The sequence below is a fragment of the Somniosus microcephalus genome, chromosome 12, assembly GCF_052327205.1.
Source record: "Somniosus microcephalus isolate GS21.2 chromosome 12, FLI_Smic_1.0, whole genome shotgun sequence".
NCBI classification, from domain to species: Eukaryota; Metazoa; Chordata; class Chondrichthyes; order Squaliformes; family Somniosidae; genus Somniosus; species Somniosus microcephalus.
Genome location: NC_140998.1, coordinates 167158420 through 167185857, shown reverse-complemented (window position 1 = coordinate 167185857; position 27438 = coordinate 167158420). Strand labels below are relative to the sequence as shown.

Below are 27438 nucleotides of genomic sequence, written 5' to 3'. Positions count from 1 at the left end.
CAGAACTTAGTGGTGAACGGTTGTTTTTCAGATTGGAGGGAAGTATACAGTGGTGGTCCCCAGGGGCTGATGTAGGGAACACTGTTCTCTTTGATACATATCAATGACCTGGACTTGGGTATACAGGGCATAATTTCAAAGTTTGCAGATGACATGAAACTTGGAAATGTAGTAAACAGTGAGGAGGATAGAAGCAGACTTCAGGAGGACATAGACAGACTGTTGAAGACACATGGCAGATGAAATGTAATGCAGAGAAGTGTAAAATAATACATTTTGGTAATAAGAATGAGGAGAGGCAATATAAACTAATGGAACCTGGGGGTGTAATTGTATAGCTCTAGCAAAGAGCCAACACAGGCACGATGGGCTGAATAGCCTCCTTCTGGGCAGTATCATTCGATGATTCTTTTCCTTACCCCAAGTTCAACTCACCTATGTGACCTCCGCTGAGATCAGTCAACTCCGCACTGACTGGGTATCAAACTTGGCGCCCTCCTGGTTTGTATGTCACAGTTTTACACTTTTCAAACTGGGCAATGCCATAAACCAACCGAAAAAACAAAAAGCAGTAATGTGGTGCTTACTGGGGCTATTATGAAACATAATGGTCTTTTCAGGTGATAAGAAATTAAAAGTTTAATGTGGGTGAAAGGAATTGGGATTCAGTTTAAATACAAAGCAATTTTTATTACAGATCAATTGGTGTTTGGCTTCTGCAGGATTACTATACTCTTCACTGGCAGAATTTATTAAACCTCCCCAAACACGGGGGGAGGGGCTTCTCTATATAGATTGTTCGAAAAGGAAATTGTATAATCTATCTTTAATCAAATGCATCTCATAACGCCAGCACGTTTAACATGCAGTGCAGGAACTTTGACAGTAGAGACAAACATAAAACTAATTTTCAACAGTTGTTTACAACCATGTGGGGCTGTTTGTGATTTCCATTCAAACGTGTAACCAAAATGCAGATTGTTTGTTATTTATATCATATCCTTTGGCCATCCAGAAATTCTTCATGACCAAGCTGGCCTTCGAAAACACGCATTGGCTTTTTGTGTTCCTGGAATTTTGTTCTTCCCAACATAGCATCATGGGTGTCTCAACATTTCCACAACTTCCATTGCAGAAATTTTGTGCAATGACTGAATAATTTTGAGACCAGTTATAAATTTACTTGTGGCTGCCAACGATAACAAACACATTTAACCAAATATGTTTTTTAAAACATTTTGCGTCCTCAACAAGCCATTCAAAATTCCATACATTGGCCTGTTCTGTACAGTGCTATAATTGTCTCTAAAATGTGTAGAGGGAGTGTCATACTGGCATTGGGGTCCAAAATGATACTGTAATACCGACAGTATATCAGGATAAATGAAGACATGTTTCACAATGCAGTAGTTGCAGCTCCCCCACTGGTCTCATTGGTGAAGGCTCCATACAGTGCAGCACCAAACCATCCAGGCCAAAACGTCTGTGCTGTAGTAGCCAATCTCAGCTAGGGCAGACTTTAAGGTGCTGGCAATTGGCCTCAGCATGCCTAAGCTAAGGAGGGGCAAAAATAAACCGGGGTTCTAGCTCATGATCCCTCTCCAGTGACGGCTGCCAAACAAGCCCAGGTGTGTGGACATGCAGCGGGAAGACAGAGTTGGACTCGGGTGTTATGCCCCGCGTGGTCAAATTACTTTCCGACACTCTTAAGTCTAGGCTTGCACATGAAGAATGGCCACTTGGGGGAGCTACTGAGCTGCCGTCACCTGTGAAACTGTATCCCAGCAAGAGTGAATGAGAAGAGTAGAGTGGCTTAAAAGGCAGGAGAGAAAAATCAAGAATTAAATATGGTTTTGGTGTCACTTGCCTTGAGCCTCTTCTGGTTCTTGGTGGAGCCTTTTTTCATCCATTCACCAGCCTGTTAAAGGGGCTGTATTGTCTGTTTTTTGAGTTGCAACTCAAAGCCTCGTTGGTTATATGTTTGAATGAAAATATGTCTTTATTAATATGTTTTCCATTGTGAACACTGACATCACTCCAGACTGAATTGTACCTGGATTGGGGGGGGTGAAGCTATTTTAGAAATGTATGAGTGTTCCTCTAGTGTGCTTGCATTTTTTTTTCATGTGAGCAGAAAGCAATCATGATCTTGAATTCACCAATATTCCCATCCATATGTTCTCACAGCTGAACACAACTCATTTGCCACATCCCAACACTCCAAGGATGCAGAGTCCCCTCCGATCCCCGAGCCCTGTAGTATTCTTTTCCTCTGATTCGGATCCACTTCACAGGAAGCAGTCAGATTTGCACAGGAGCCAGTCAGCTGAGAGCAGTTATTCACGCTCGCCTGGTCGCAGGCAGCTACCCTTCATTCCAGGCAATACCAAGCTGCCTTCTATCATTCGCATCTCCAAAGCTCAGCTCCAACAGGTGAACCAATAGATTATTTTGTTTGCAGTATTTTCTACTGTAGTAGAGGATTTTTAATTTAAAATTTTCCTGCCTTGTATCAGGAATAAATGTTTAACTCATGTTTTTTTTTCAATGCATCTGTCAGAATTTTGCACTAACCCTAAATTTAGTGACTTACAAATGTATTAATCATTTTATTTCATTGACATTCTGGGAATGTGTTGTGAAATGTTTGAGTTGAGGAACGGTCTTGGTTTGGGAGGAGCTTTGCAGCTTTTTAATGAGTAGACCATTTAAATGAGTAGTCAATTGGCAAACGTGTCATTGACTTCTGTTAGAATAAAAAAACATCGAGTGCGTTCCCATTATTGAGTTAATAATGTTTCTCACTACATCGGTAGAATAACAGCTGTCTGGCTGTGTAGTGGTTGAAAAAAAACTGGTCATTATAATGAGCCAATAGTACGATGGTATGCTCCATATCTGGGCAGTTATCCCCTCGTTTGTATTAAAATTCATACATTACATGTATTTTTGTAAACACGGAGCACAGTCAAACAAGTAGATTTAAATGCATGTACTGACAAGAATGTGCACTTTATAGAGACCTAATTTCCATAAATTATAAGAGGGGGAGGACATCCTATTATACTATAGGATAATGAATGGGCCCTTTTGAGAAAATAATCTGGAGACCCAATAACACCACAAACTAGAAGTTAAACAATGCACTGTCACTCGAACAACAAATTTAATATTCTAACTGCATAGTACTATAATGCATTGAATGAAGTCTGCCCTTTTGTGCTGCTGTCTGTAGATGGCGAGATAAGGTTTGTGTGGCGGTTTATTGGGGCTACATGGTGGGTGAAGTTTTGTTAAAATTCCATGCAAGCTTGGTACAATAACACTTTCCTTATCATGGAAATGTCTCGGTGCTTCACACAATTAATTGTCTTGGTGTGTAGTGACTGTTGTTATTCAGGCAAAATAATAAGGAATTAAGTGAAACAATATTCAAAATGTATCCGCAATCAATTGACCAATTCATTTGAATGTCAATAATTCTCAGCAGATATATTTAAATTAAATACAACAGGAGTTTACTCTCAAGCTGTGATATGTCAGTACTGCAACTCACCTTAATGCTGCTTAGACAGATATATCGATATTTAAGTTGGAGTTAACACAAGGTGATCCAGCGGCACAGGCAAGCTGAAGCTCGACAGGACAGTTGGATGAGGTTTGCCATTTGCCACAGATCAAGCTGTCTTTCTCCACCATACTGTAGTGCAGAAAGAAAGAACCTGCATTTATACAGCAACTTTCACGTCCAAGAGACACCCCAAAGTGCTTCTCAGCCAATTAAATACTTTTAAAATGCTGTAATGTAGGGAAACGCGGCAGCCAATTTGCACACAGCAGGGTCCCATGAACAGCAATGAGATCAATGACCAGATAATCTTTTTTATAGTGGTATAATGGCAAAATACTGCGGATGCTGGAAATCTGAAATAACAACAGAAAACGGGTCCCATACCTGAAACGTTAACTCTGTTTCTCTCTCCACGGATGCTGCCTGGCCTGCGGAGTATTTCCAGCATTTTCTGTTGTTATTTAGTGGTGTTGGTTGAGGGATATGAATAGGAAGAAAGACTTGAAAAATTTGGGGATGTTTTCATTGAAACCGATGAGATTGCAGGATGATTTGATGGAGGTGTTTAAAAGTAGACGGGGATGGGATGGATTAAGTAGATAGACTGTTTCCAGTGATTGAACGATCTAGAACGCGGGGGACATAGATATAAGATTGAATGTAAGAAATTGAGGGCAAGAGGAACTTTTTTTTACATAAATGGTTGAGAGCAGAGATCAGGCAATTCCTTACACAGAATGAAGGAGAAAAGATTTGAGGACTGGTCACTAAATTGGCATCACATGCATTTCCCAGTGCCTGGCTGTGGAGCATTTTGGCAGACACCTTGGAGCAGGCTCTTTGCCCGTTCTTTCAGCTGGGGAGGATGCATAGCATAAAACTGTTCCATGAAGGGACAAGAGTAAAGTAAAAAAAAAAAGAAAGACTTGCATTTATATAACATCATTCAACAACCTCCGGCTGTCCCAAAGCATTTTACAGGCAATGAAGTACTTGAAATGTAGTCACTGTTGCAATGTAAAGTAAGTCTGCAAAAAAAAAATTAACAGTTAAATAATGCACAAAAAAACAGAATAATGTGGAAACACAACAGGTCAGTCAGCATCTGTGAAGAGAACAGACAGAATTATGCTTCGGACACAGCCCTTCTTTAAGACCTCCTCTTAAGAACATAAGAATTAGGAGCAGGCGTAGGCCATATGGCGCCTTGAGCCTGCTCTGCCATTCAATAAGATCTTTGACTTAAACTCCACTTTCCTGCCCTATCCCTTGATTCCTTTAGTGCCCAAGAATCTATCGATCTCAGTCTTGAATATACTCAACAACTGAGCATCCACAGCCCTCTGCCCACTCCAGAGACTTGAGTACATAACCCAGGTTGACACTCCCAGTGCCATTACTGAGGGAGTGCTGTACTGTCCGAGGTGCCGTCTTTTGGATGCGACGTTAAACCGAGGCCCCGTCCTCCCCCTAGGGTGGCTATAAAAGATCCCATGGCACTATTAGAAGAAGAACAGGCTCTCCCTGATAAAAGTATTGGTAAGCTATTCACTGCTTATCCAGCCAGGAATACTCTATCTGTTGGGACATTGATTTACAGGGTTGTCAAGTACTTAATCCAGGCCTTATGAGGGGCATTAGCAAAGAGCCGTGCCTGCCCTCCAGGCTATTCAGTCGGTGTAAGCTGTAACTTCACTCCCTCCAGCCACTTTCCCTTTTTGCCACAAATCCACCTCTCAACTTGGTCCCTGGATCTGGGCCAGATGAAGCCCGTCCATTGTACACCCAGGAGTTCTGAACCGAGAATTGTTCAGCCACGTGTCTTGTATATGCCATAATTTTAACGTGTATTGTGATATCGCTGCTGTTGAAGAAAGATGAGAAAGAACAAATCCTGCTTTGCTTCTTCATGCAATTCCAGAGGCCTGTGTCCACTTGGACCCAAGGTACCAATATGGATCCACAAATCGGACATGATCCAGTTGTATTTTTCAATCAATACTTCAAGGTTCCCGCTTGATCCATGCACAATATTGCATTCCGGGCACATCCCACAGTTCAAGATGATGAGTAGAATATATTGTGGAGAGTTCTGCCAGCAGCATGATATTGTCTGCAAAAAGAAAAGTTGCAATATTTGAACAGACACTCCGTCTCGTAAAATGCAAAGTATTGTTGAAAAGATTAAATAGGATGGAGGACAATGGCCAACTTTGCCGTACTCTTCTTTTGAGAGAGAGTTTGAGTCTCCCAGCTACTCACATGGCTCTTGGATAAAATCCATTGTATGCTCCTAACTTTCAGCTTCATGAGGCACTAGATTGATTTTCAATGAAGACAGTGTGTGTGGGATTTCCTTGAGCCTCAAATTTTCATACTAAGTTTTTAAAGTGCGAAATACTCCCACAGTGCAGCTGTAGAGCTCAAAGGGTGAAGTACAATAAATTACAGGTGGTGGCTTAAGTGTGTTTTATTTTCTTCCTCTACCCTATTGGTACCAGTATGCTAAATAAGGTTAGTGATGCATGTCTATTTTCCATTCTGTCAGTGTTGATGCAAGGATGTGTAAAAGCTATTCTAAATATGTACCAAGTCTAAACCAGGGGCCAGGGTCCCTTATATGAATAGACATAAATTTGTTGGTAGGATTTTACTGTCTTTGTTCACGAACAGCCATATGCTGGATATGCAGCCAGCGATTGTCCCCTGGAGCCATCTCTTGAAGGAAGACCAACATTTCAAAAATTAATGTAAAAGTTTATTTAATACAATGGCTGTTAAGTTCCTTGTCCCTGATTTAATTCATGATTTGTGAATGCAAAGCCCAGTTGTACATGGTCTTGTGTCGATACGGTAATCCTTTGACTCTCTCGCATAGCTGATGGTTCAGTTATATAGTGCAGGTGAGTCTTGAAGAAAAGCAGATTACTATCTGAAGAGCAGTTTGTTGTAAAATTGTAACAGAATCGTGGCACTTGGATGACATTCTGACTGTAGAGTGCAGGTCAAGTCATTTGTAGTCGCCTAAACCAGAAGTTATCAGAAAAGTCCGAGGTATTGTGGTGCCTGCCAATTGATGCTCTCGTTTATCAGGTGTAACGACCTCAATTGGTCCTAAACCAATTATACCTGGGTCCTTCCATTCCTTATCTCATCTTCTTGATATCCAAAAGAGAGACTGCATCACAAGAGCTAATTTTTATTGAAGCACAAAGTACCATAGAAATATCAGGTTGTCCAGGCTGTGGCTGATCATGCAATATGACTGGATTCTTTTGTCATTCTGTGTCATGACAACACTTATTTTTCCACCAGTGGACTTTTTAGATATCCGTTCAAAATAACTACCTTTACTGCCCAAAGTGAGCCACTTTACCTGAACAAATGACTTGTTTTCTCCCTTCCTGCACATGTCCCCGCAGTCGACAAGGTTTTCCGGTCTGTTTCGCGTGTACAACTGTAAGAACTCAACGTACTAGTCGCACAAGTTTACTTAGACACAAAGTAACAAAGATCTACAAGTAACACTCCTCGGTACAGTTGGTGCATTGTAGTCCCCAAAAAAGTCATCAAAATTGCCCAAGTTGGGAGAAGACCTGAAAACTGCAAGAAGTGCAACAAGCGTTTGGACAAAAGAAAAGTTCAGCAAAGATTCACTAGGCAAGATCCAATTTTTTTAATCGTTCCTGGGATGTGGGTGTCGCTGGCCAGCATTAATTGCCCATCCCTAATTGCCCTTGAGAAGGTGGTGGTGAACCGCTGCAGTCCGTGTGGTGATTGTACTCCCACAGTGCCGTCGGAGGGAGTTCAAGGATTTTGACCCAGCAACTATGAAGAAACACCGAAGGAAAACAATTGTGTACAAAGCTAAGGGTGGCTCGAATCTTTTGGAACAAAGACTGGATCTAGCATCTGGCTACTCAATTTCTGGTAAGATTTTCCATTATTTTATTATTTAACAATCTCAGCCTTATTACATGATGCACAAAATGTATTGTAATAATGCAACTTCTTTAAAGCATATTAAATGTTGTAATCCATAATCTGGTCCTTTGTCATAAATACAAAACAGTCTTTGATTATTTGTAAAGTTTCATAGTCATATGGTCCTTCAGTTTATTTGTAGTTAAATTAATCAAAGGTCTGTCCTTGTATCTCCACAGATGATTTGTCTGCATATTTATCCTTTTGTTCTGGTGCAATAATAATTTATGTTGGAGGAGGAGAAAGTCTGTACCCAGCACAAGGAATCTGATATCACCAAAGGATGCATAGAAAGAAAAGACAGATGGAGAGCAGATCCTTGAGTATACAGTTAGGCAATGGAACACAGTTTCTGTTGTGCAGTGATATTGTCTACAAGGCCATGACAGGTTGTGGTAAACCACTGTTATTGTTGTTCACTGTTGTTGTTGTTGCACACTGTTGTACCTATGCATGCCTCAGCATGTCTCTGCTGGCTCCGCCCCTGGCTCCACCCACAGGCCCAGGTACAAAGGTGATTGCCCTGCAGCCCCCTGCCTTCTTGGAACCCAGTCAACCACGAGAGGCATGCTCTGTTCTTTGCTAATAAAAGCCTTTAGTTACTCTCCTAACTCTCCGTCTTTTATGAGTAATTGATAGCGCATCACAGGTAAGAGAGAGAAGTCAGCCAGAGTGTGCAGGTGTTGTCCCTTCACCCACTTTATAGCCCCAGGGAAAACTTTATGGGGGAGAAATTCAGTTGGCTGCGCCACCCGTTAGCGCCTTAAGAGGGCTCTAAGTGGGTCGCAAGCCACTGGCCACGCCTCCCGCTAAATTCCGTGGGACGCTAGTGGTGGCGCTAGCCGTTAGCGCTGCGCCGCTACCGATAACGTCATCGGTGTGTGCAGCGCCCCGCTGACGCCCTGGCCGCGATATTTGGAAGCGCCCCCCTGTTTTACCGCCGGACGCTATGTGCGACCGGTTCAGGGGGGCCTACCTGCGGCGGTGGAGGCGCAAATTAAAGGAGAGGTGCGGGGTGGCCATTTTTGTTGGCCGCCTGCCAGCACACCTCTGCGCTCCCGTCCCCGGCCTGCTGAACCCTCCCCCGCAGAGTGCCGGCTGCATTCCAAGAGCCTGGCACTTCTCCTCGGTGCCGGGCTCTTTTGCCGGCACTCGCGATCCTCAGGGGCCCAGCTGGGCCCCAGATTGCGCAGAACAAGGCCCCTCCCCCTTAAAAAGGGGAGGAAGGCCTGCAGTACCGCAGCGCGACGTGCCGCAGCGTGTGGCGCTGCGGCACATTGCGCAACGATATTCAGTCGCAGCGCCCCAAGAGGGATGCGGGGCGCCTCCAGTAACGCCGCGCTTCCCTTTGGGGCGCTACCACTGAATTTGCGGCGGGCGGCCACGAATGCTTCCGGGCCACTACTTTTAGCGCCCTGGCGAGGCTGGCGCCCCAAACGGGGCTATAGTCAATTTCTCCCCCTATATGTCTGAGGCTGGATACAGTTGTGAACTTTGCAGTTTGGTTTCAACCACACCACCAGTACACAAGTAGAAAGCATTGTGTAATATGAGGATCATTAGTTGTAGACTGCTTACTATTGAGCACACGCATACTGGTGATGCATATCCAGTCCTCCTCCTCACTGCTCCAGGATGTTGCCATACAAAACCCTGCACTAACATTTGAAGGCTATCGTAAATGGAATATTGCGTTTTCGTCCAGTGACGCTGGGGCTGATGTATCCCTCTATCCTGAGGATGACTGTATGGAGATTATCTCATAAAATCATAAAATGGTTACAGCACGAAAGAAGGCCATTTGACCCGTCAAGCCCGTGCCGACTCTCGGCTAGTCCCACTCCCCCGCCCTTTCCTCGTAGCCCTGCAAATCTTTTTCCTTCAAGTACTTATCCAACTTCCTTTTGAAAGTTGAGATTGAGTCTGCCTCCACCACCCTTTCAGGCAGTGCATTCCGTATCTTAACCACTCGCTGTGCAAAAAAGTTTCTTCTTGCGTCGCCTTTGGTTCTTTTGCCAATCACCTTAAATCTGTCTCCTCTGGTTCTTGACCCTTCTGTCAATGGGAACAGTTTCTCTCTATGTTCTCTGTCCAGACCCCTCATGATTTTGAACACCTCTATCAAATCTCTTAATCTTCTCTGCTCCAAGAAGAACAACCCCAGCTTCTTCAGTCTATCAACGTAACTGAAGTTCCTCATTCCTGGAATCATTCTCATAAATCTTTTCTGCACCCTCTCTAAGGCCTTCACATCCTTCCTAAAGTGTGGTGCCCAGAATTGGACACAGTACTCCAGTTGGGGCCGAACCAGTGTTTTATACAGGTTCTTCATCATTTCCACACTTTTGTACTCGATACCTCTATTCATGAAGCCCAGGATTCCATAAGCCTTTTTAACTGCTTTCTCAACCTGCCCTGCCACCTTCAATTGATTTGTGCACACATGCCCCCAGGTCTCTCTGTTCGTGCACCCCCTTCAGGATTGTACCCTTTAGTTTATATGTCCTCTCCTCATTCTTTCTACCAAAATGTATCACTTCACTCTTTTCTGCATTAAATTTCATCTGCCATATGTCTGCCCATTTCACCAGCCTGTCTGTCTTCCTGAAGTCTATCACTCTCCTCCTCACTGTTCACTATACTTCCAAGTTTTGTATATATTTTATATCTATATCTCTCTCTTACCACAGCTCCTCGGATAGTCATTTGCGAACTTTATAACTCAGACAAATGTACACAATCTGACTTCCATACTTATTGTCGTCTTAGTACTTGCTACGAAGTAAATTTTAAGATAACTACTTTCAACTTTGACATTGTATTTAATGATATAAATGTGCTATAAAAATAATTAAATTGAGGTATTTCTTGTCACTTATGTTGTAAATACAGCTTTGTTTAACTTGCAAGATGTTGGATTTCCAAAATATTTTTACTATTTGCAATAAAAGTTTTGTATCAATCATCTCTGTCTTGTATTTATTGGTCATGATTTTCCTACCATTTAAGGGGCACATGAGCACTAATTTGGCAGTGCAAGGTGTAGTTATTGAAGAGTTTCCTCCTGTGACCTTTATTCCTGAGTGGGTCCTGCCTTTACTTACATACTAGTAATAAAGTAAAATGTGCTTCTGATTGTCTGTCTGTTTGCAAATACATATACATTATTTGTCCTCTCCATTAATGTTCAAAACTCTGTTGTGCATAGCTAGCCTTTTTGCAAATTCAGCGGTGTAGCATTACTGCCATTGTCTACACCTAGCAATCTATGCAAGGGTCTTTGGTAAATGTTTGTAATGAGCAAAAAACATTGTTCAGTGCGTTACATTAAGACCGCCTCGGGTATGCCTGAAAAAAAGAAAGACTTTTACCTCGGGATGTCCCAGAGTGCTTTACAACCAATGAAGTACTTTTGAAGTGTAGTAATGTGGAAGCCAAGGTCCCATAAACAGCAATGAGATAAATGATCAGCGAATCTGTTTTGGTAATGCAGGTTGAGGGATAAATATTAAAACTCTGCTCTTCAAATAGTCCCGTGGAATCTTTTACATCCGCCTGAGAGGGCAGACGGGGCTTCTGTTGAACGTCTCATCCTTAGTGCGGCACTCCCTCGGTACTGCACTGAAGTGTAGACATGGATTATGTACTTAAACCACAGGAGTGGGGCTAGAAACCACAACCTTTCTGACTCATGCAATGTTTTATGGTATACTCGGCCCCTCTCACTCAAAAGTCGACCAGTGTACCCACATCCGATTGCTTTCCAGTGTGCATGTGTGGACATACCGAGTGAGCACAGGTTTTGGCTTGGCTGTGTCAACACTTCATGTTGATACTCTACATTCACACAAGAATGGCCACTTGAGAAAAGGCAGCAGAAAGCTACAGTGCTCATAGGGTCATAACCCAGTTAGAGTCAGCAACTTCAGCAGAGAAGGGGAGAGATGTGGCAAAAATGAAACTGACCAATTGGTCAAACAAAATTATAACCACAGAGAGTGATAGTTTGCTTAGTTGATCGTACTGTTATGGGATGAAGTTTTAGTGTAGAATCTGCCATCCACTTGTGTGACTAATGTGGGAAAACTCTGGAGCAGAGTCTTTCATCTCAATGCTTTTAGTGCAATTGAAAGTTTCCAATATAATGCAGTGGGCTTTTCAGAAGTAGCAAGCAACACTGGGAGGGTGTCAACAAGAGTGTGAACGGTCACTTTTTTGGTGAGGATGGAAAGCAAATGCTGCTGGCCATCTTCAAAATGGTAAAGTGAGGACTTGGGTCAGAACGGAGGTTTTAATTGGGTTTTATTTTTGGTCATCTATAGTATAATATTTACGATGGGTCCCTATCTCAAACTGGGATGTCTATTAATATGTGAAACCTGGTCCTACCATTCCATGTCGCAATGAATTGGAGCACTAGTTTTAACGCTGATTTAACCACAGTACCCTTTGATGTTTAATCTTTTAAAGCGCTTCTGATCGGATATGTAATAGTAGATGCAGTGGGCACTGTGAATTACAAAATAAAATTAGTATTTCATTGGATTTCCTGAGGCTTTGATGGGGCAATTTCTTTCTTTCCATTACTTACTGATGCTTATGTGTTTATAAGAACATAAGAATCAGGAATGAGCAAAGACCATTTAGTCTAATATAGCTCACTCTTCTAGTGCCCTAATTCTAATGATATCAAAAAAATATATAATTTGTATTCCACTGTTCTCTCTCTACATTGTACCTTTTCTTGTGTCTCTATTTTAATATACTTTTGTTTCTCCATTTTATTGATAATACTTCGATCATTTTTTCATTGGACTTCCCCCTTTCCATTTTCCCCCCTTAAGTTCCATATACTCTTCTACAGGGTGCTACTCTTGCCTGCATCCTCACTAATGAAATCTTCACTCTTTACACATTCTTCTACTTTTAATTCCTTCTCTCCCAAGACCTCAAAACTCCTCACTTCTGTCTTCTTCCTGCAATCTTCAGACTTTTAAAACCTAACTGAGGAACATGAGTTCATGGGAAGAAAAATTTGGATATATGTCAAAAATTTAGATGTATTAAAATATTTGCTGCCGTTTGTAAATATTTAAATTACAAATGTTTCTGTATCAGAAGTCCATAGATACTCGAGAGAGAGACATATAAGAGATTAAATGATATAGAAAAGGTAAACCTGGAACACTGCTTCAAGTTAAGCCATGACAGTAGAACAAGAGAGCGTAGGATAAAACTACCTGAAAGGTTAAGCTAGGATGCAACGAGTGATCAACACTTGGGAATGATCTACTGGGCTGAGACAGAAACCTTAGCTGTAGCACATTCTCCTCTGAGTTAGAAGGTCGTGGATTCAACTCCTACTCCAGTGACCGGAACACAAAATCTAGACTGACACTCAGTACTGAGGGAGTTCTGCATTTAGAGCTGCTGTCTTATAAGATATTAAACTGAGGCCCTGACAGCCCCCTCGGGTGGATGTAAGCGATTCCATGGCATTATTTCGAAGAAGAGTGTCCTGGTAAATATTTATTCCTCCACCAACATCACTAAAACAGATTATCTGGTCATTATCCCATTGCCATTTGTGGTACCTTGCTGTGCGCAAACTGGCTGACGCGTTTCCTAAATTACAACAGTGCTTACTCTTCAAAAATACTTAATTGGCTGTAAAGCAATTTGGGATCAATTCAATTCAATTCAATTTTATTTGTCATATATGCAGCAGGCTTGGACTGCACAATGAAATGTTGATTTTTATGAGTCCTCCCAACATTGGAATAAATATGGCATAGCAATGATAAAAATACTAATAGAAATACAGTAATAATAAATAAAACAACAGTAATAAATAATAATAAATTATTTGTTCATGAGTCTTATGGCCTGGGGGTAGAAACTGTTTCGAAACCTGCTGGTATGAGACCGTATACTTCGGTATCTTTTACCGGACGGGAGCAGGGCGAAGAGGTTGTGGCTGGGGTGACTCGCATCTTTGATGATTCTCAGGGCCTTCCCCTTTTAAGCTGTGCGGCCGCACAGCTCTCTGGATCTTCCGCACAGCCGGCTCGCCAGCTTTTCAATGCAAAAAGCCACGCATGCGCGGCATTTTGAATGGGCTGCGCACCCAAAGAATAGAAATGGGAACATTGTTTGGGATGTTCTGAGGTTGTGAAAGGCACTACAGGAAACTCTTTGGTATCCGGCACCGACGGGACCGGGATGGTGCCGGTTGATTAAAAATTCCGGATGACGGAGAGGGTTATCTACCGAGGCTATTTTTAACAAACAAAAATAAAAAAAACAAGAAATGTGCAGTATACAGTAATTGGGTACTCACCTACAGAATGTTGTGTTAAATGGATGGTTATTGAGGTGTTTGGACTTCTGACAGCGCCAAGAAGCCGAGTAGTGGCAGTTTGGAGAACTACCCCCACTGACTAACTCGGCCACCACGGGAGACTCTGACTCGGCAACATTTCCGGTTATTGAGGTGTTGTTTTCAGAGTATGAATTTTGCCGGTTAATAAGAGAATTCCGGATATTTAGGTGCCGTTTAAACAAGCGTTTCCTGTATATAAAAGCAAGTCTATTTTTTAGATCTCTTAATAATCTGGACTGTTTTCTTCTTGAGTGGTCTTTCTCATCTGTCGGTATCTTATGAGAAACTCTTTCTCTTTTTCGCATTTCTGGTGTTGCCTGTTTTGTCTAGGGCTATTTCAGGCTTTATAAAAACTAATTCTTAAGCCTCGAAGACCCACAGAAGCAGATGGAACATTAGCCATTGTGTTAGTGGGGTACAAGTAGTGAGAGACTAAAACAAAAGTGGAGGCAGATATTACTGCAGTCTGATCTGATTAGTATCCTGTGTGTTTCATTTCCTTTTCCTGGCTGTGGTGCATCTCCTCGCCTAAATGCTTATTATTCATAAGCCATGACCCCGAGTGTCATTAGGTTATTCAATTACAATGAGTATCACAGGAACATAAGTGCATGCACACTTGCAGCAAGGGTTACTAGATAGCAATCAGGCATGGGAACCCCATCCCAATCTCAAGGGAGCTGACTCTGATCTTTACACCACTATTGCCACCTTGAGTGAGATCAGCAAACTTAGTACAGCTCGGTGATCAAACCTGGGGGCCCTCATGGTCTGTCTGGTTTAGTTTCTTTTCTATTTCTGTTATTGTTTTAGAATTACTGGAACACTGCTTTATTACTCTGTGACCATATAGATGATATGTCAGAAATCAATAATCCTTACCAGCTGAACATGTTGAAAGCTCCTGAGTAAAATCCAAATGTGCTCTTGGGTCTTCAGAATTAAATTATGATGGAGCGGTGCAAAAAAAACCAGCCTGGAGACAAGTGTAGTTGCACTCTGGATTATTATATTAAGACAGAGACTGAGAGACATTACTGAGAAACTGATTGCCATCTTATGGTAAAGAAAAGTGAAACAGTTCTGAAGGTGACTGAATGCAAATTAATGTCAGAGTTTGTGTGTTGCCTTTTCTTGCTGTAAATAGCCTTTGTTCTAATTTCCTTTTTAAAAACTCGTTTATAATTTTGTTTTCCTTACTCTTTTCCCGCAGGAGTCTTTCACTGCCATTCAACCTCCTTGACACAAAGGAAGGGGTGCTTTTGGCCACAGCTACTATCTGTGTACTCGGTACACGAGTGGTGTGCCTGTTGTGTGGAAATGGAAGTGTTCATTTTCCATTGGCCTGAGGTGGATCACCTCACAACTGCAAAGTACTCCTTCTAGTCTTGCTAAGGCCTGGCAAAACTCAACGGCAACTGTGGCAAGTGGGTTTGAGTGAAGGCAACTTGACATCTGGGATAGGACATAAACCCATCCCTGGGTATGTACTGTCCCGCCGGCAGGACAGACCCACCAGAGGTGGTGGCACACAGTCGGGAGGGAGTGGCCTTGGGAGTCCTCAACATTGACTCCAGACCCCATGATGCCTCATGGCTCCAGGTCAAGCATGGGCAAGGAACCCTCCTGCCAATTACCACCTACCGCCCTCCCTCAGCTGATGAATCGGTACTCCTCCATGTTGAACATGACTTGGAAGAAGCATTGAGGGTAGCAAGGGCACAGAATGTACTCTCTGTGGGGGACTTCAATGTCCATCAGCAAGAGTGGCTCGGTAGCACCACTACTGGCAGAGTCCTGAAGGACATAGCTGCCAGACTGGGCCTGCGGCAGGTGGTGAGAGAACCAAACACGAGGGAAAGACCTACTTGACTTCATCCTCGTCAATCTACCTGTCGCAGATGCATCTGTCCATGACAGTATTGGTAGCGGTGACCACCGCACAGTCATTGTGGAGAGGAAGTCTGGTCTTCACACTGAGGACACCCTCCATCGTGTTGTGTGCCACTACCACCGTGCTAAATGGGATAGATTCAGGACAGACCTAGCAGCTCAAAACTGGGAATCCGTGAGGTGCTGTGGGCCATCAGGTGACCCAACCGTGGCTAACAAGGGAAATTAGGGATAGCATAAGGTCCAAGGAGAGGGCATATAAATTGGCCAGAAAAAGCAATAATCCTGAGGATTGGGAGCAGTTTAGGATTCAACAAAGGAGAACAAAGGGATTAATTAAGAAAGGGAAAAAATGAGAGTAAGCTTGCAGAGAACATAAAAACTGACTGTAAAAGCTTTTATAGATATGTGAAGAGAAAAAGATTGGTGAAGTCAAGCGTAGGTCCCTTGCAGTCAGAATCGGGGGAATTTATAATGGGGAACAAAGAAATGGCAGACCAACTAAATATATATTTTGGTTCTGTCTTCACAAAGGAGGACACAAATAACCTCCCAGAGATGCCGGGGAACATAGGGTCTGAAGAAAGGGTGGAACTGAAAGAAATCAGTATTTGTAGGGAAATGGTGTTAGGAAAATTGATGGGACTGAAGGCCGATAAATCCCCAGGGCCTGATAATCTACATCCCAGGGTACTTAAGGAAGTGGCCCTAGAAATAGTAGATGCATTGCTGGTCATCTTCCAGAACTCGATAGACTCTGGAACGGTACCCATGGATTGGCGGGTAGCTAATGTTACCCCACTATTCAAAAAAGGTGGTAGAGAAAAGGCGGGGAATTATAGACCGGTAAGCTTGACATCGGTAGTGGGGAAAATGCTAGAGTCCATTATAAAAGATGTAATAGCAGAGCACTTGGAAAGCAGTGACTGGATCGGACAAAGTCAACATGGATTTACAAAAGGTAAATCATGCTTGACTAATCTACTGGAATTTTTTGAGGATGTAACTGGTAAAATAGATAAGGGAGAACCAGTGGATGTGGTGTATTTGGACTTTCAGAAGGCTTTCGATAAGGTCCCGCATAAGAGATTAGCGTGCAAAATTAAGGCACATGGGATTGGGGGCAAGGTATTGACTTGGATAGAGAACTGGTTGGCGGACAGAAAGCAAAGAGTTGGAATAAACGGATCGTTTTCCGAGTGGCAGGCAGTGACTAGTGGGGTACCGCAAGGATCGGTCCTAGGACCCCAGCTGTTCACAATATATATTAATGATCTGGACGAGGGAATTGGATGTAATATCTCCAAATTTGCAGACGACACAAAGCTGGGGGGGAGGGTATGCTGTGAGGAGGATGTCGTGAAACTCCAGCACGATTTGGACAGGTTGGGTGATTGGGCAGAAACATGGCAAATGCACTATAATGTGGATAAATGTGAGGTTATCCACTTTGGTGGCAAAAACAGGAAGGCAGATTATTATTTGAATGGTAATAGATTGGGAGAAGGGGAAGTGCAAAGAGACCTGGGTGTTCTTGTACACCAGTCGCTGAAGGTAAGCATGCAGGTGCAGCAGGCGGTTAAGAAGGCAAATGGTATGTTGGTCTTCGTAGCAAGAGGGTTCGAGTACAAGAACAAGGATGTCTTGCTGCAGTTGTACAGGGCCTTGGTGAGACCACACCTTGAGTATTGTGTGCAGTTTTGGTCACCTTACCTGAGGAAGGACGTTCTTGTCATGGAAGGAGTGCAGCGAAGATTCACCAGGGCACGGTGGCATAGTGGTTAGCACTGTTGCCTCACAGCACCAGGGACCCGAGTTCGAATCCGGCCTCGGGCGACCGTCTGTGTGGAGTTTGCACATTCTCCCCGTGTTTGCGTGGGTTTCCTCTGGGTGCTCCGATTTCCTCCCACAGTCCAAAGATGTGCGGGTTCGGTTGATTGGCTATGATAAAAATTGACCCTTAGTGTTAGGGGGATTAAATACGTGGGGTTACGGGGATAGGGTGGGATATGTGTTGGTGTAGGGGTTACAGGGATCGGGTGGGATATGTGTCGGTGCAGGCTCGATGGGCCGAAATGGCCTCTATCTGCATTGTGGGGTTTCTGTGGTTTCTGTGGATACCTGGGATGGCAGGAATGACGTATGAGGAGAGATTGTGTCGATTGGGCTTATACTCGAGTTTAGAAGATTGAGAGGGGATCTCCTCGAAACCTATAAAATTCTGTCAGGCCTGGACAGACTAGATGCAGGAAGGATGTTTTTGATGGCCGGGGAGTCCAGAACCAGGGGTCATAGTCTAAGGATAAGGGGTAAGCCATTTAGGACTGAAATGAGGAGGAATTTCTTCACCCAGAGAGTGGTGAACCTGTGGAATTCTCTGCCACAGAGGGCGGTGGAGGCCAGTTCATTAAGTATATTCAAGAAAGAGTTGGATATATTTCTTAAGGCTAAAGGGATCAAGGGATATGGGGAGAAGGCAGGGACCGGGTACTGAATTTGGATGATCAGCCATGATCTCATTGAATGGCGGAGCAGGCTCGAAGGGCCGAATGGCCTACTCCTGCTCCTATCTTCTATGTATCTAGCAGCAGCAGAATTGTATTCCACCACAATCTGTAACCTCATGGCCTGGCATATCCCTCACTCTACCATTAAACCAGGGGACTGTGGTAAACCACTGTTTGTATTCCACTGTGGACATGCCTGGACATGCCTCGGCTGACTCCTCCCACAAGTCCTAGTATAAAGGTGACTGCTCCCCAGCCCTTTGTATTTCTGGACCGGTCGACCACTCGAGGCAGACCTTCATTCTTTTGTTAATAAAAGCCTTTAGTTACCCACTTAACTCTCAGTCTTTTATGAGTAATTGATAGCGCATCAATTTTATTAACAAAATTTTTATAATGGAGAAGATCCTCACACCAGCATGCCTGGACTTAGATCATCGAGAGGCGGACTCATCCACCAAGTTTACTCACTGGCTTAAGTGTTTTGAAAAATTCCTGACCGCCTCCGCAGCAATCAAATCGGACGAGGACAAACTGGGGCCCTGACCTCCAAAGTGAACCACCGAGTGTACTCGGTCATCCAAGACGCGACCTCGTACGCGGACGCTATCAAGCTCCTCAAGGACCAGTACACGCGCCCAGTGAACGAAGTGTACGCCAGGCACCTTCTGGGGAGTCGTAAACAACAACCTGGGGAATCGACCGTGGAATACCTCCAGGCACTGTCTGTGCTTGGCCGGGCCTGTGGTTGCAAGGATGTAAAGGCCGCCGTGTACACAGAGGAACTTATCCGGGACGCTTTTGTAGCGGGCCACAGATCCAATTACACCGGACAGCAACTGTTGGAGCAGAGTGACCTCGACCTCAACAAGGCCTCTGAACTCGCACTATCATTGGATGCAGCCTACCGGGGCATGGATGCCTACTCCTCTGCACCGTGGACGCCGCGGGGAATGACAGCCTGGGACACGGTAGGACCGCCTCATAGCGCCGTGCCACCCCAGCCACACCCCAGCAACGGCCCAACTACCGCAGCAGTGTCCCAAGGCCAGACAGCAGTGCCCCAAGGCCAGAAATGCTACTTCTGTGGCCAGGCAAAACACCCCAGAGCGCGCTGCCCGGCGAAAAACGCGATCTGCTCGGGCTGCGGGAAGAAGGGACACTACGCTAGCGTCTGCAGGGCCAAAGCCACCCCGAACCCCAGCAGCGCCGCGTGTGGGCCATGCGGGCCGCCGGTACAGCAGCCATTTTGGACGCCTCCAGCCACATGGGGATCATGGACGCCGCCATCTTGGACGACAGCCGGAACGCAGCAGGCCCCCAACACCGCCTCATCTGATACCCGCAGCGACACACCGACCCCTACGCTGGCATCCGTTACACTGGACCAAGTGAGACCGCACCAGCTGGCCAGTTCCACAATGGACATTAAGGTAAATGGTCACGATACAATCTGCCTTTTTGACTCTGGGAGCACGGAGAGCTTCATCCACCCCGACACGGTGCGGCGTTGCTCTCTCCCAGTCCTGCCTGCGCACCAGCGGATTTCTATGGCCTCCGAGTCCCAGTCGGCGGACATCGGCGGCTACTGCGTGGTGACACTCGTAGTAGACGGGACTGTGTACGATCATTTTAAACTTCTGGTCCTGCCCGACCTCTGCGCTGCCGTCCTGCTGGGGTTAGATTTTCAGTGCCACCTTAAAAGTGTTACGATGGCGTACGGTGGACCCCTACCCCCACTCACAGTCCGCAGCCAGCAGCTTCCAAATTGCCCGCCGCGCACCAGGTGCAACCTCTCCACACTCAGAGTCACCCCCCCACCACTGTTTGCTAACCTCACCCCCGACTGTAAGCCCATCGCCACAAAGAGCAGGCGATACAGTGCCGGGGACAGGGTTTTCATTAAAACCGAAGTGGAGCGGCTCCTGAAGGAAGGGATTATTGAGGGCAGCACCAGCCCCTGGCGAGCCCAGGTTGTGGTCGTTAAGACCGGCGAGAAGCAGCGCCTGGTCATCGACTACAGCCAGACAATAAATCGCTACACCCTGCTGGACGCCTACCCACTCCCCCGCATAGCTGATATGGTCAACCAGATCGCGCAGTACCGCGTCTTCTCGACCATTGACCTGAAATCAGCGTACCACCAGCTCCCTATCCGCCCTGAGGACCGCCAGTATACCGTCTTTGAGGCAAACGGCCGCCTCTATCACTTCCTTAGGGTTCCCTTTGGCGTCACCAACGGGGTCTCCGTCTTCCAAAGGGAGATGGACCGGATGGTAGATCAAAATGCGTTGCAGGCCACTTTCCCATATCTGGACAATGTGACCATCTGCGGCCGTGACTTGCAGGACCATGACGCAAACCTCGAAAAATTCCTCCGCACCGCCCAACTCCTGAACCTGACATATAACAAAGAAGTGCATATTCCGCACAAACCGCCTCGCCATCCTTGGCTGTGTTGTGGAACACGGAGTCATCGGCCCCGAGCCCGACCGGATGCGTCCCCTTATGGAACTCCCACTGCCCCACTGCCTCAAGGCCCTGAAGAGGTGCCTAGGGTTTTTCTCCTATTACGCCCAGTGGGTCCCCTACTATGCGGACAAGGCCCGTCCGCTGATCAAGTCCACCTCTTTTCCCTTGACGGCAGAGGCCCGCTTAGCCTTCCACCGTATCAAGAAGGACATTGCCAAAGCCACCATGCACGCAGTGGACGAATCCATCCCCTTCCAGGTGGAAAGCGACGCGTCCGACTTTGCCCTGGCCGCTACCCTCAATCAGGCGGGGAGACCCGTGGCCTTCTTTTCACGAACCCTCCAAGGCCCGGAGACCAGACACTCCGCTGTTGAGAAGGAGGCCCAGGCGATTGTGGAGGCTGTGCGTCATTGGAGGCACTACCTGGCCGGAAAACGATTTACCCTGCTCACTGACCAGCGTTCAGTTGCTTTCATGTTTAACAACAAGCAGAGGGGCAAAATCAAAAATGACAAGATCTTGAGGTGGAGAATCGAACTTTCCACCTACAATTACGAGATCTTGTACCGGCCCGGGAAGCTCAATGAACCCCCGGATGCGCTATCGCGTGGCACCTGCGCCAGCGCGCAGATCGATAGACTGCGGGCCCTCCACAATGACCTCTGCCACCCGGGGGTCACCAGGTTCTTCCACTTCATCAAGGCCCGCAACCTGCCTTACTCTATTGAGGAGGTCAGGACCATGACCAGGAACTGCCAAGTCTGCGCTGAGTGCAAACCGCATTTTTATAGACCAGACAGGGCCCACCTGATAAAAGCCACTCGCCCCTTCGAGCGCCTGAGCGTTGATTTTAAAGGACCTCTCCCCTCCTCCAACCGCAATGTGTACTTCCTCAATATTATTGACGAGTACTCCCGTTTCCCGTTCGCCATCCCCTGCCCGGACATGACCAGTGCCACGGTCATTAAATGTCTGAACAACCTCTTCACCCTGTTCGGTTTCCCCAGCTATATCCATAGCGACCGGGGCTCATCGTTTATGAGCGACGAACTCCGTCAGTACCTGCTAACTAGGGGTATTGCCACAAGCAGGACCACCAGTTACAACCCCCGGGGGAACGGACAGGTGGAAAGAGAAAATGCGACAGTTTGGAAGGCCGCCCTGCTAGCCTTAAAGTCTAGGGGCCTTCCAACCTCCCGCTGGCAGGATGTGCTCCACTCTATTCGGTCACTGCTCTGCACCGCCACTAACGCCACCCCTCATGAGAAAATGTTTGTCTTCCCATGGAAGTCCACATCGGGGACATCGCTACCGCCATGGCTGACGTCCCCAGGGCCGGTCCTACTGAGAAGGCATGTGAGGACCCATAAAACGGACCCCCTGGTCGAGAGGGTCGACCTCCTCCACGCCAACCCCCAGTATGCTTACATTGCATACCCGGACGGGCGGGAGGACACAGTCTCCATAAGAGACCTTGCACCCTCGGGGGCCGCAGTAACCCACTACTCACTACCACCCCCCCCCCCCCCCCCCACGATCCGATATCCAGCCCCAGCAGACGGCAGGCCTGGGCCCCGCGACCCGCTCGACATCTACGAGGACGACACGCCTGTGCCACAGCCTACGCGGGACTCGACGCCGGAAGCTCCACTACCCCTGCCGTAGCCACGCCGATCACAGCGGCAGACAAGACCTCCGGAGAGACTCCAATACGCTAACTTTTAATACACTTCACCCCGCCGGACTCAATTTTAAACAAGGGGTGAATGTGGTAAACCGCTGTTTGTATTCCACTGTGTACATGCCTGGACATGCCTCGGCTGACTCCTCCCACAAGTCCTAGTATAAAGGTGACTGCTCCCCAGCCCTTTGTATTTCTGGACCGGTCGACCACTCGAGGCAGACCTTCATTCTTTTGTTAATAAAAGCCTTTAGTTACCCACTTAACTCTCAGTCTTTTATGAGTAATTGATAGCGCATCAGGGACCAACCCTGGTTCAATAAGGAATGTAGAAGAGCAGCACCAGGTGTACCTAAAAATGAGGTGCCAACCTGGGGAAGCTGCAACACAGGACTACATGCATGCTAAACAGCAGAAGCAGCATGCTATAGACAGAGCTAATCAATTCCACAATCAACGGATCAGATTAAAGCTCTGCAGTCCTGCCACATCCAGTCGTGAATGGTGGTGGACAATTAAACAACTAACTGGAGGAGGAGGCTCCATAAATATCCCCATCCTCGATGATGACGGAGCCCAGCACGTGAGTGCAAAAGACAAGGCTGAAGCGTTTGCAACCATCTTCAGCCAGAAGTGCCGAGTGGATGATCCATCTTGGCCTCCTCCTGAGGTCCCCACCATCACAGAAGCCAGTCTTCAACCAATTCGATTCATGCCACGTGATATCAAGAAACGGCTGAGCACACTGGATACAGCAAAAGCTATGGGCCCTGACAACATCCCAGCTGTCTTGCAGAAAACTTGCGCTCCAGAACTAGCCACACCTCTAGCCAAGCTGTTCAGTACAGCTGCAACACTGGCATCTACCCGACAATGTGGAATACTGCCCAGGTATGTCCTGTCCACAAAAAGCAGGACAAATCCAGTTCAGCCAATGTGGTAAACCACTGTTATACCTGTCTGTATGTGTATTCCACTAGGTGCAGGTCTGGACATGCCTCTGCTGACTCCTCCCACTATTCCAGGTATATAAGTGACTACCTCCCAGTCCCTTAGTATTCTGGACGGGTCGACCACTCGAGACTAGATCTTCATTCTTTAGTTAATAAAAGCCTGGTTGTTACTCGCTTAACCTCAGTCTTTTGAGTAATTGACAGCGCATCAATTTTATTAACTAAATTTTTTATAATGGAGAAGATCCTCACACCAGCATGCCTGGACCTGGACAGTCGGGAAGCGGACGCTTCCACCAAGTTTGCTCACTGGCTCATGTGCTTCGAGGCATTCCTGACTGCCTCCACTGTGGTCGTAACGGATGCGAACAAACTGTCTGTCCTGATCTCCAAGGTGAACCACCGAGTGTACTCAGTCATCCGGGACGCGACCTCGTACACAGCCGCCCTCCAGCTCCTCAAGACCCAGTACACGCGCCCTGTGAACGAAGTTTACGCCAGGCACCTCCTGGGGAGTCGCAAGCAACAACCTGGGGAATCGACTGAGGAATACCTCCAAGCACTGTCCGTGCTTGGCCGGGCCTGTGGGTGTAAGGCGGTAACGCCCACTAAGTACACGGAGGAACTGATCCGGGATGCCTTCGTAGCGGGCCACAGGTCCAACTACACCCGACAGCGACTGCTGGAGCAGAGTGACCTCACCCTCGACAAAGCCTCCGAAATCGCACTAACGCTGGACGCAGCCTACTGGGGCATGGATGCCTACTCCTCTGCACCGTGGACGCCGCGGGGAACGACAACCTGGGACACGGTAGGACAGCCCCATAGCACCGTGCCACCCCAGCCACAGCCCAACAACGGCCCAACCACCGCAGCAGTGTCCCAAAGCCAGACAGCAGTATCCCAAGGCCAGAAATGCTACTTCTGTGGCCAGGCCAAACACCCCAGAGCGCGCTGCCCGGCGAAGAATGTGACCTGCTCGGGCTGCGGGAAAAAGGGACACTACGCTAGCGTCTGCAAGGCCAAAGCCACCCCGAACGCCAGCAGCGCCGCGTGTGGGCCTTGCGAGCCGCCATCTTGGGCCCCCAACAGCGCCGCGTGCGGGCCGCCATCTTGGGCCTCCCCAGCCATGTGCGAACCACCGCAGCAGCAGCCATCTTGGACGACTCCAGCCACATGGGAATCATGGACGCCGCCATCTTGGACACCAGCCGGGACGCAGCAGGCCGCCAACCCCCCCCCATCTGATACCCGCAGCGACACACCGACCCCTACGCTGGCCTCTGTTACGCTGGACCAAACGAGACCGCACCAACTAGCTCGGTCCAAAATGGACGTTAAGGTAAACGGCCATGCAATAAACTGCCTTTTTGACTCCGGGAGCACAGAGAGCTTCATCCACCCCGACACGGTGCGGCGTTGCTCTCTCCCAGTCCTGCCTGCGCACCAGCGGATTTCTATGGCCGCCGAGTCCCAGTCAGCGGACATTGGCGGCTACTGCGTGGTGACACTAGTAGTAGACGGGACTGTGTTCAATAATTTTAAACTCCTGGTCCTGCCGCAACTTTGCGCTGCCGTTCTACTGGGGTTGGATTTCCAGTGCCGCCTCAAAAGCGTTACGATGGCGTACGGTGGCCCCCTCCCCCCACTCTCAGTCCGCAGCCAGCAGCTTCCAAATTGCCCGCCGCGCACCAGATGCAACCTCTCCACACTCAGAGTCCCACCCCCCCCCCCCACTGTTTGCTAACCTCACCCCCGACTGTAAGCCCATCGCCACAAAGAGCAGGCGATACAGTGCCGGGGACAGGGTTTTCATCAAATCCGAACTGGAGCGGCTCCTGAAGGAGGGGATTATTGAGGGCAGCTCCAGCCCCTGGCGAGCCCAGGTTGTGGTCGTTAAGACCGGCGAGAAACAACGCCTGGTCATCGACTACAGCCAAACAATAAACCGCTACACCCTGCTGGACGCCTACCCACTCCCCCGCATAGCTGACATGGTCAACCAGATCGCGCAGTACCGCGTCTTTTCGACCATTGACCTGAAATCAGCGTACCACCAGCTCCCCATCCGCCCCGAAGACCGCCAGTATACTGCTTTTGAGACAAACGGCCGCCTCTATCACTTCCTTAGGGTTCCCTTTGACGTTACCAACGGGGTCTCCGTCTTCCAAAGGGAGATGGACCGGATGGTCGATCAAAACGCGCTGCAGGCCACTTTCCCTTACCTAGACAATGTGACCATCTGCGGCCATGACTTGCAGGACCATGACGCAAACCTCGAGAAATTCCTCCGCACCGCCCAACTCCTGAACCTGACATATAACAAGGAGAAGTGCATATTCCGCACAGACCGCCTCGCCATCCTTGGCTGTGTTGTGGAACACGGGGTCATCGGTCCCGACCCGGACCGGATGCGTCCCCTTATGGAACTCCCACTGCCCCACTGCCTAAAAGCTCTGAAGAGGTGCCTAGGGTTTTTTTCCTACTACGCTCAGTGGGCCCCCTACTATGCAGACAAAGCCCGTCCGCTGATCAAATCCACCTCTTTTCCCCTGATGGCAGAGGCCCGCTCGGCCTTCCACCGTATCAAGGAGGACATTGCCAAAGCCACCATGCATGAATCCATCCCCTTCCAGGTGGAAAGCGATGCGTCCGACTTCGCTCTGGCCGCCACCCTTAATCAGGCGGGGAGACCTGTGGCATTCTTCTCACGAACCCTCCAGGGCCCGGAGACCAGACACTCCGCGGTCGAGAAGGAGGCCCAGGCTATCGTGGAGGCTATGCGTCATTGGAGGCACTACCTGGCCGGAAAACGATTTACCCTGCTCACTGACCAGCGTTCAGTTGCTTTTATGTTCAACAGCAAGCAGAGGGGCAAAATCAAAAATGACAAGATCTTGAGGTGGAGAATCGAACTTTCCACCTACAATTACGAGATCTTGTACCGGCCTGGGAAGCTCAATGAACCCCCAGATGCCCTATCGCGTGGTACCTGCGCCAGCGCGCAGATCGATAGGCTGAGGGCCCTCCACAATGACCTCTGCCACCCGGGGGTCACCAGGTTCTTCCACTTCATCAAGGCCCGCAGCCCGCCTTACTCCATTGAGGAGGTCAGGACCATGACCAAGAACTGCCAAGTCTGCGCTGAGTGCAAACCGCACTTTTATAGACCAGACAGAGCCCACCTGATAAAAGCCACTCGCCCTTTCGAACGCCTGAGCGTCGATTTTAAAGGGCCTCTCCCCTCCTCCGACCGCAATGTGTACTTCCTCAACATCATTGACGAGTACTCCCGTTTCCCGTTCGCTATCCCCTGCCCGGACATGACCAGTGCCACGGTCATTAAATGTCTGAACAGCCTCTTCACCCTGTTCGGTTTCCCCAGCTATATCCATAGCAACCGGGGCTCATCGTTTATGAGCGACGAACTCCGCCAGTACCTGCCCGCTAGGTGTATAGCCACAAGCAGGACCACCAGTTACAACCCCTGGGGGAACGGACAGGTGGAAAGAGAGAATGCAACAGTTTGGAAGGCCGCCCTACTAGCCTTAAAGTCTAGGGGCCTTCCGACCTCCCGCTGACAGGAGGTGCTCCCCGATGCGCTCCACTCGATTCGGTCACTGCTCTGCACTGCCACCAATGCCACCCCTCATGAGAAAATGTTTGTCTTCCCAAGGAAGTCCACATCGGGGACAGCGTTACCGCCATGGCTGACGTCCCCAGGGCCGGTACTACTGAGAAGACACGTGAGGACCAATAAAATGGAACCCCTGGTCGAGAGGGTCGACCTCCTCCACGCCAACCCCCAGTACGCTTACATTGCGTACCCGGACGGGCGGGAGGACACCGTCTCCATACAAGACCTCGCACCCTCGGGGACCGCTGTAACCCACTACCCATTACCACCCCCCCCCCCCCACGACACCCTCGGGGACCGCTGTAACCCACTACCCATTACCACCCCCCCCCACGACCCGATATCCAACCTCAGCAGC

At 47.6% G+C, this 27438-nt stretch overlaps 1 protein-coding gene and 1 long non-coding RNA gene across 6 annotated transcripts in view; both read left to right on the top strand.

Moving 5' to 3' along the window:
- ttbk2a (tau tubulin kinase 2a) overlaps positions 1–27438 on the top strand; it is a 262791-nt gene that overhangs the window by 224638 nt on the left and 10715 nt on the right. For 4 of the 5 annotated variants that reach the window (XM_086003795.1, XM_086003794.1, XM_086003796.1 and 1 more), the window contains one exon: positions 2188–2433. The exons of the other annotated variant lie outside the window; for it this stretch is intronic. In XM_086003795.1, coding sequence (XP_085859921.1) covers positions 2188–2433 — 246 coding nt within the window. The remainder of the gene's footprint in view (positions 1–2187; positions 2434–27438) is intronic. 5 annotated transcript variants of the gene reach the window in all.
- Positions 2440–10517, top strand: LOC147109694 (uncharacterized). The gene is made up of 2 exons (XR_015080337.1): positions 2440–7501; positions 7735–10517. It is a non-coding gene; the product is annotated as an uncharacterized LOC147109694 (long non-coding RNA).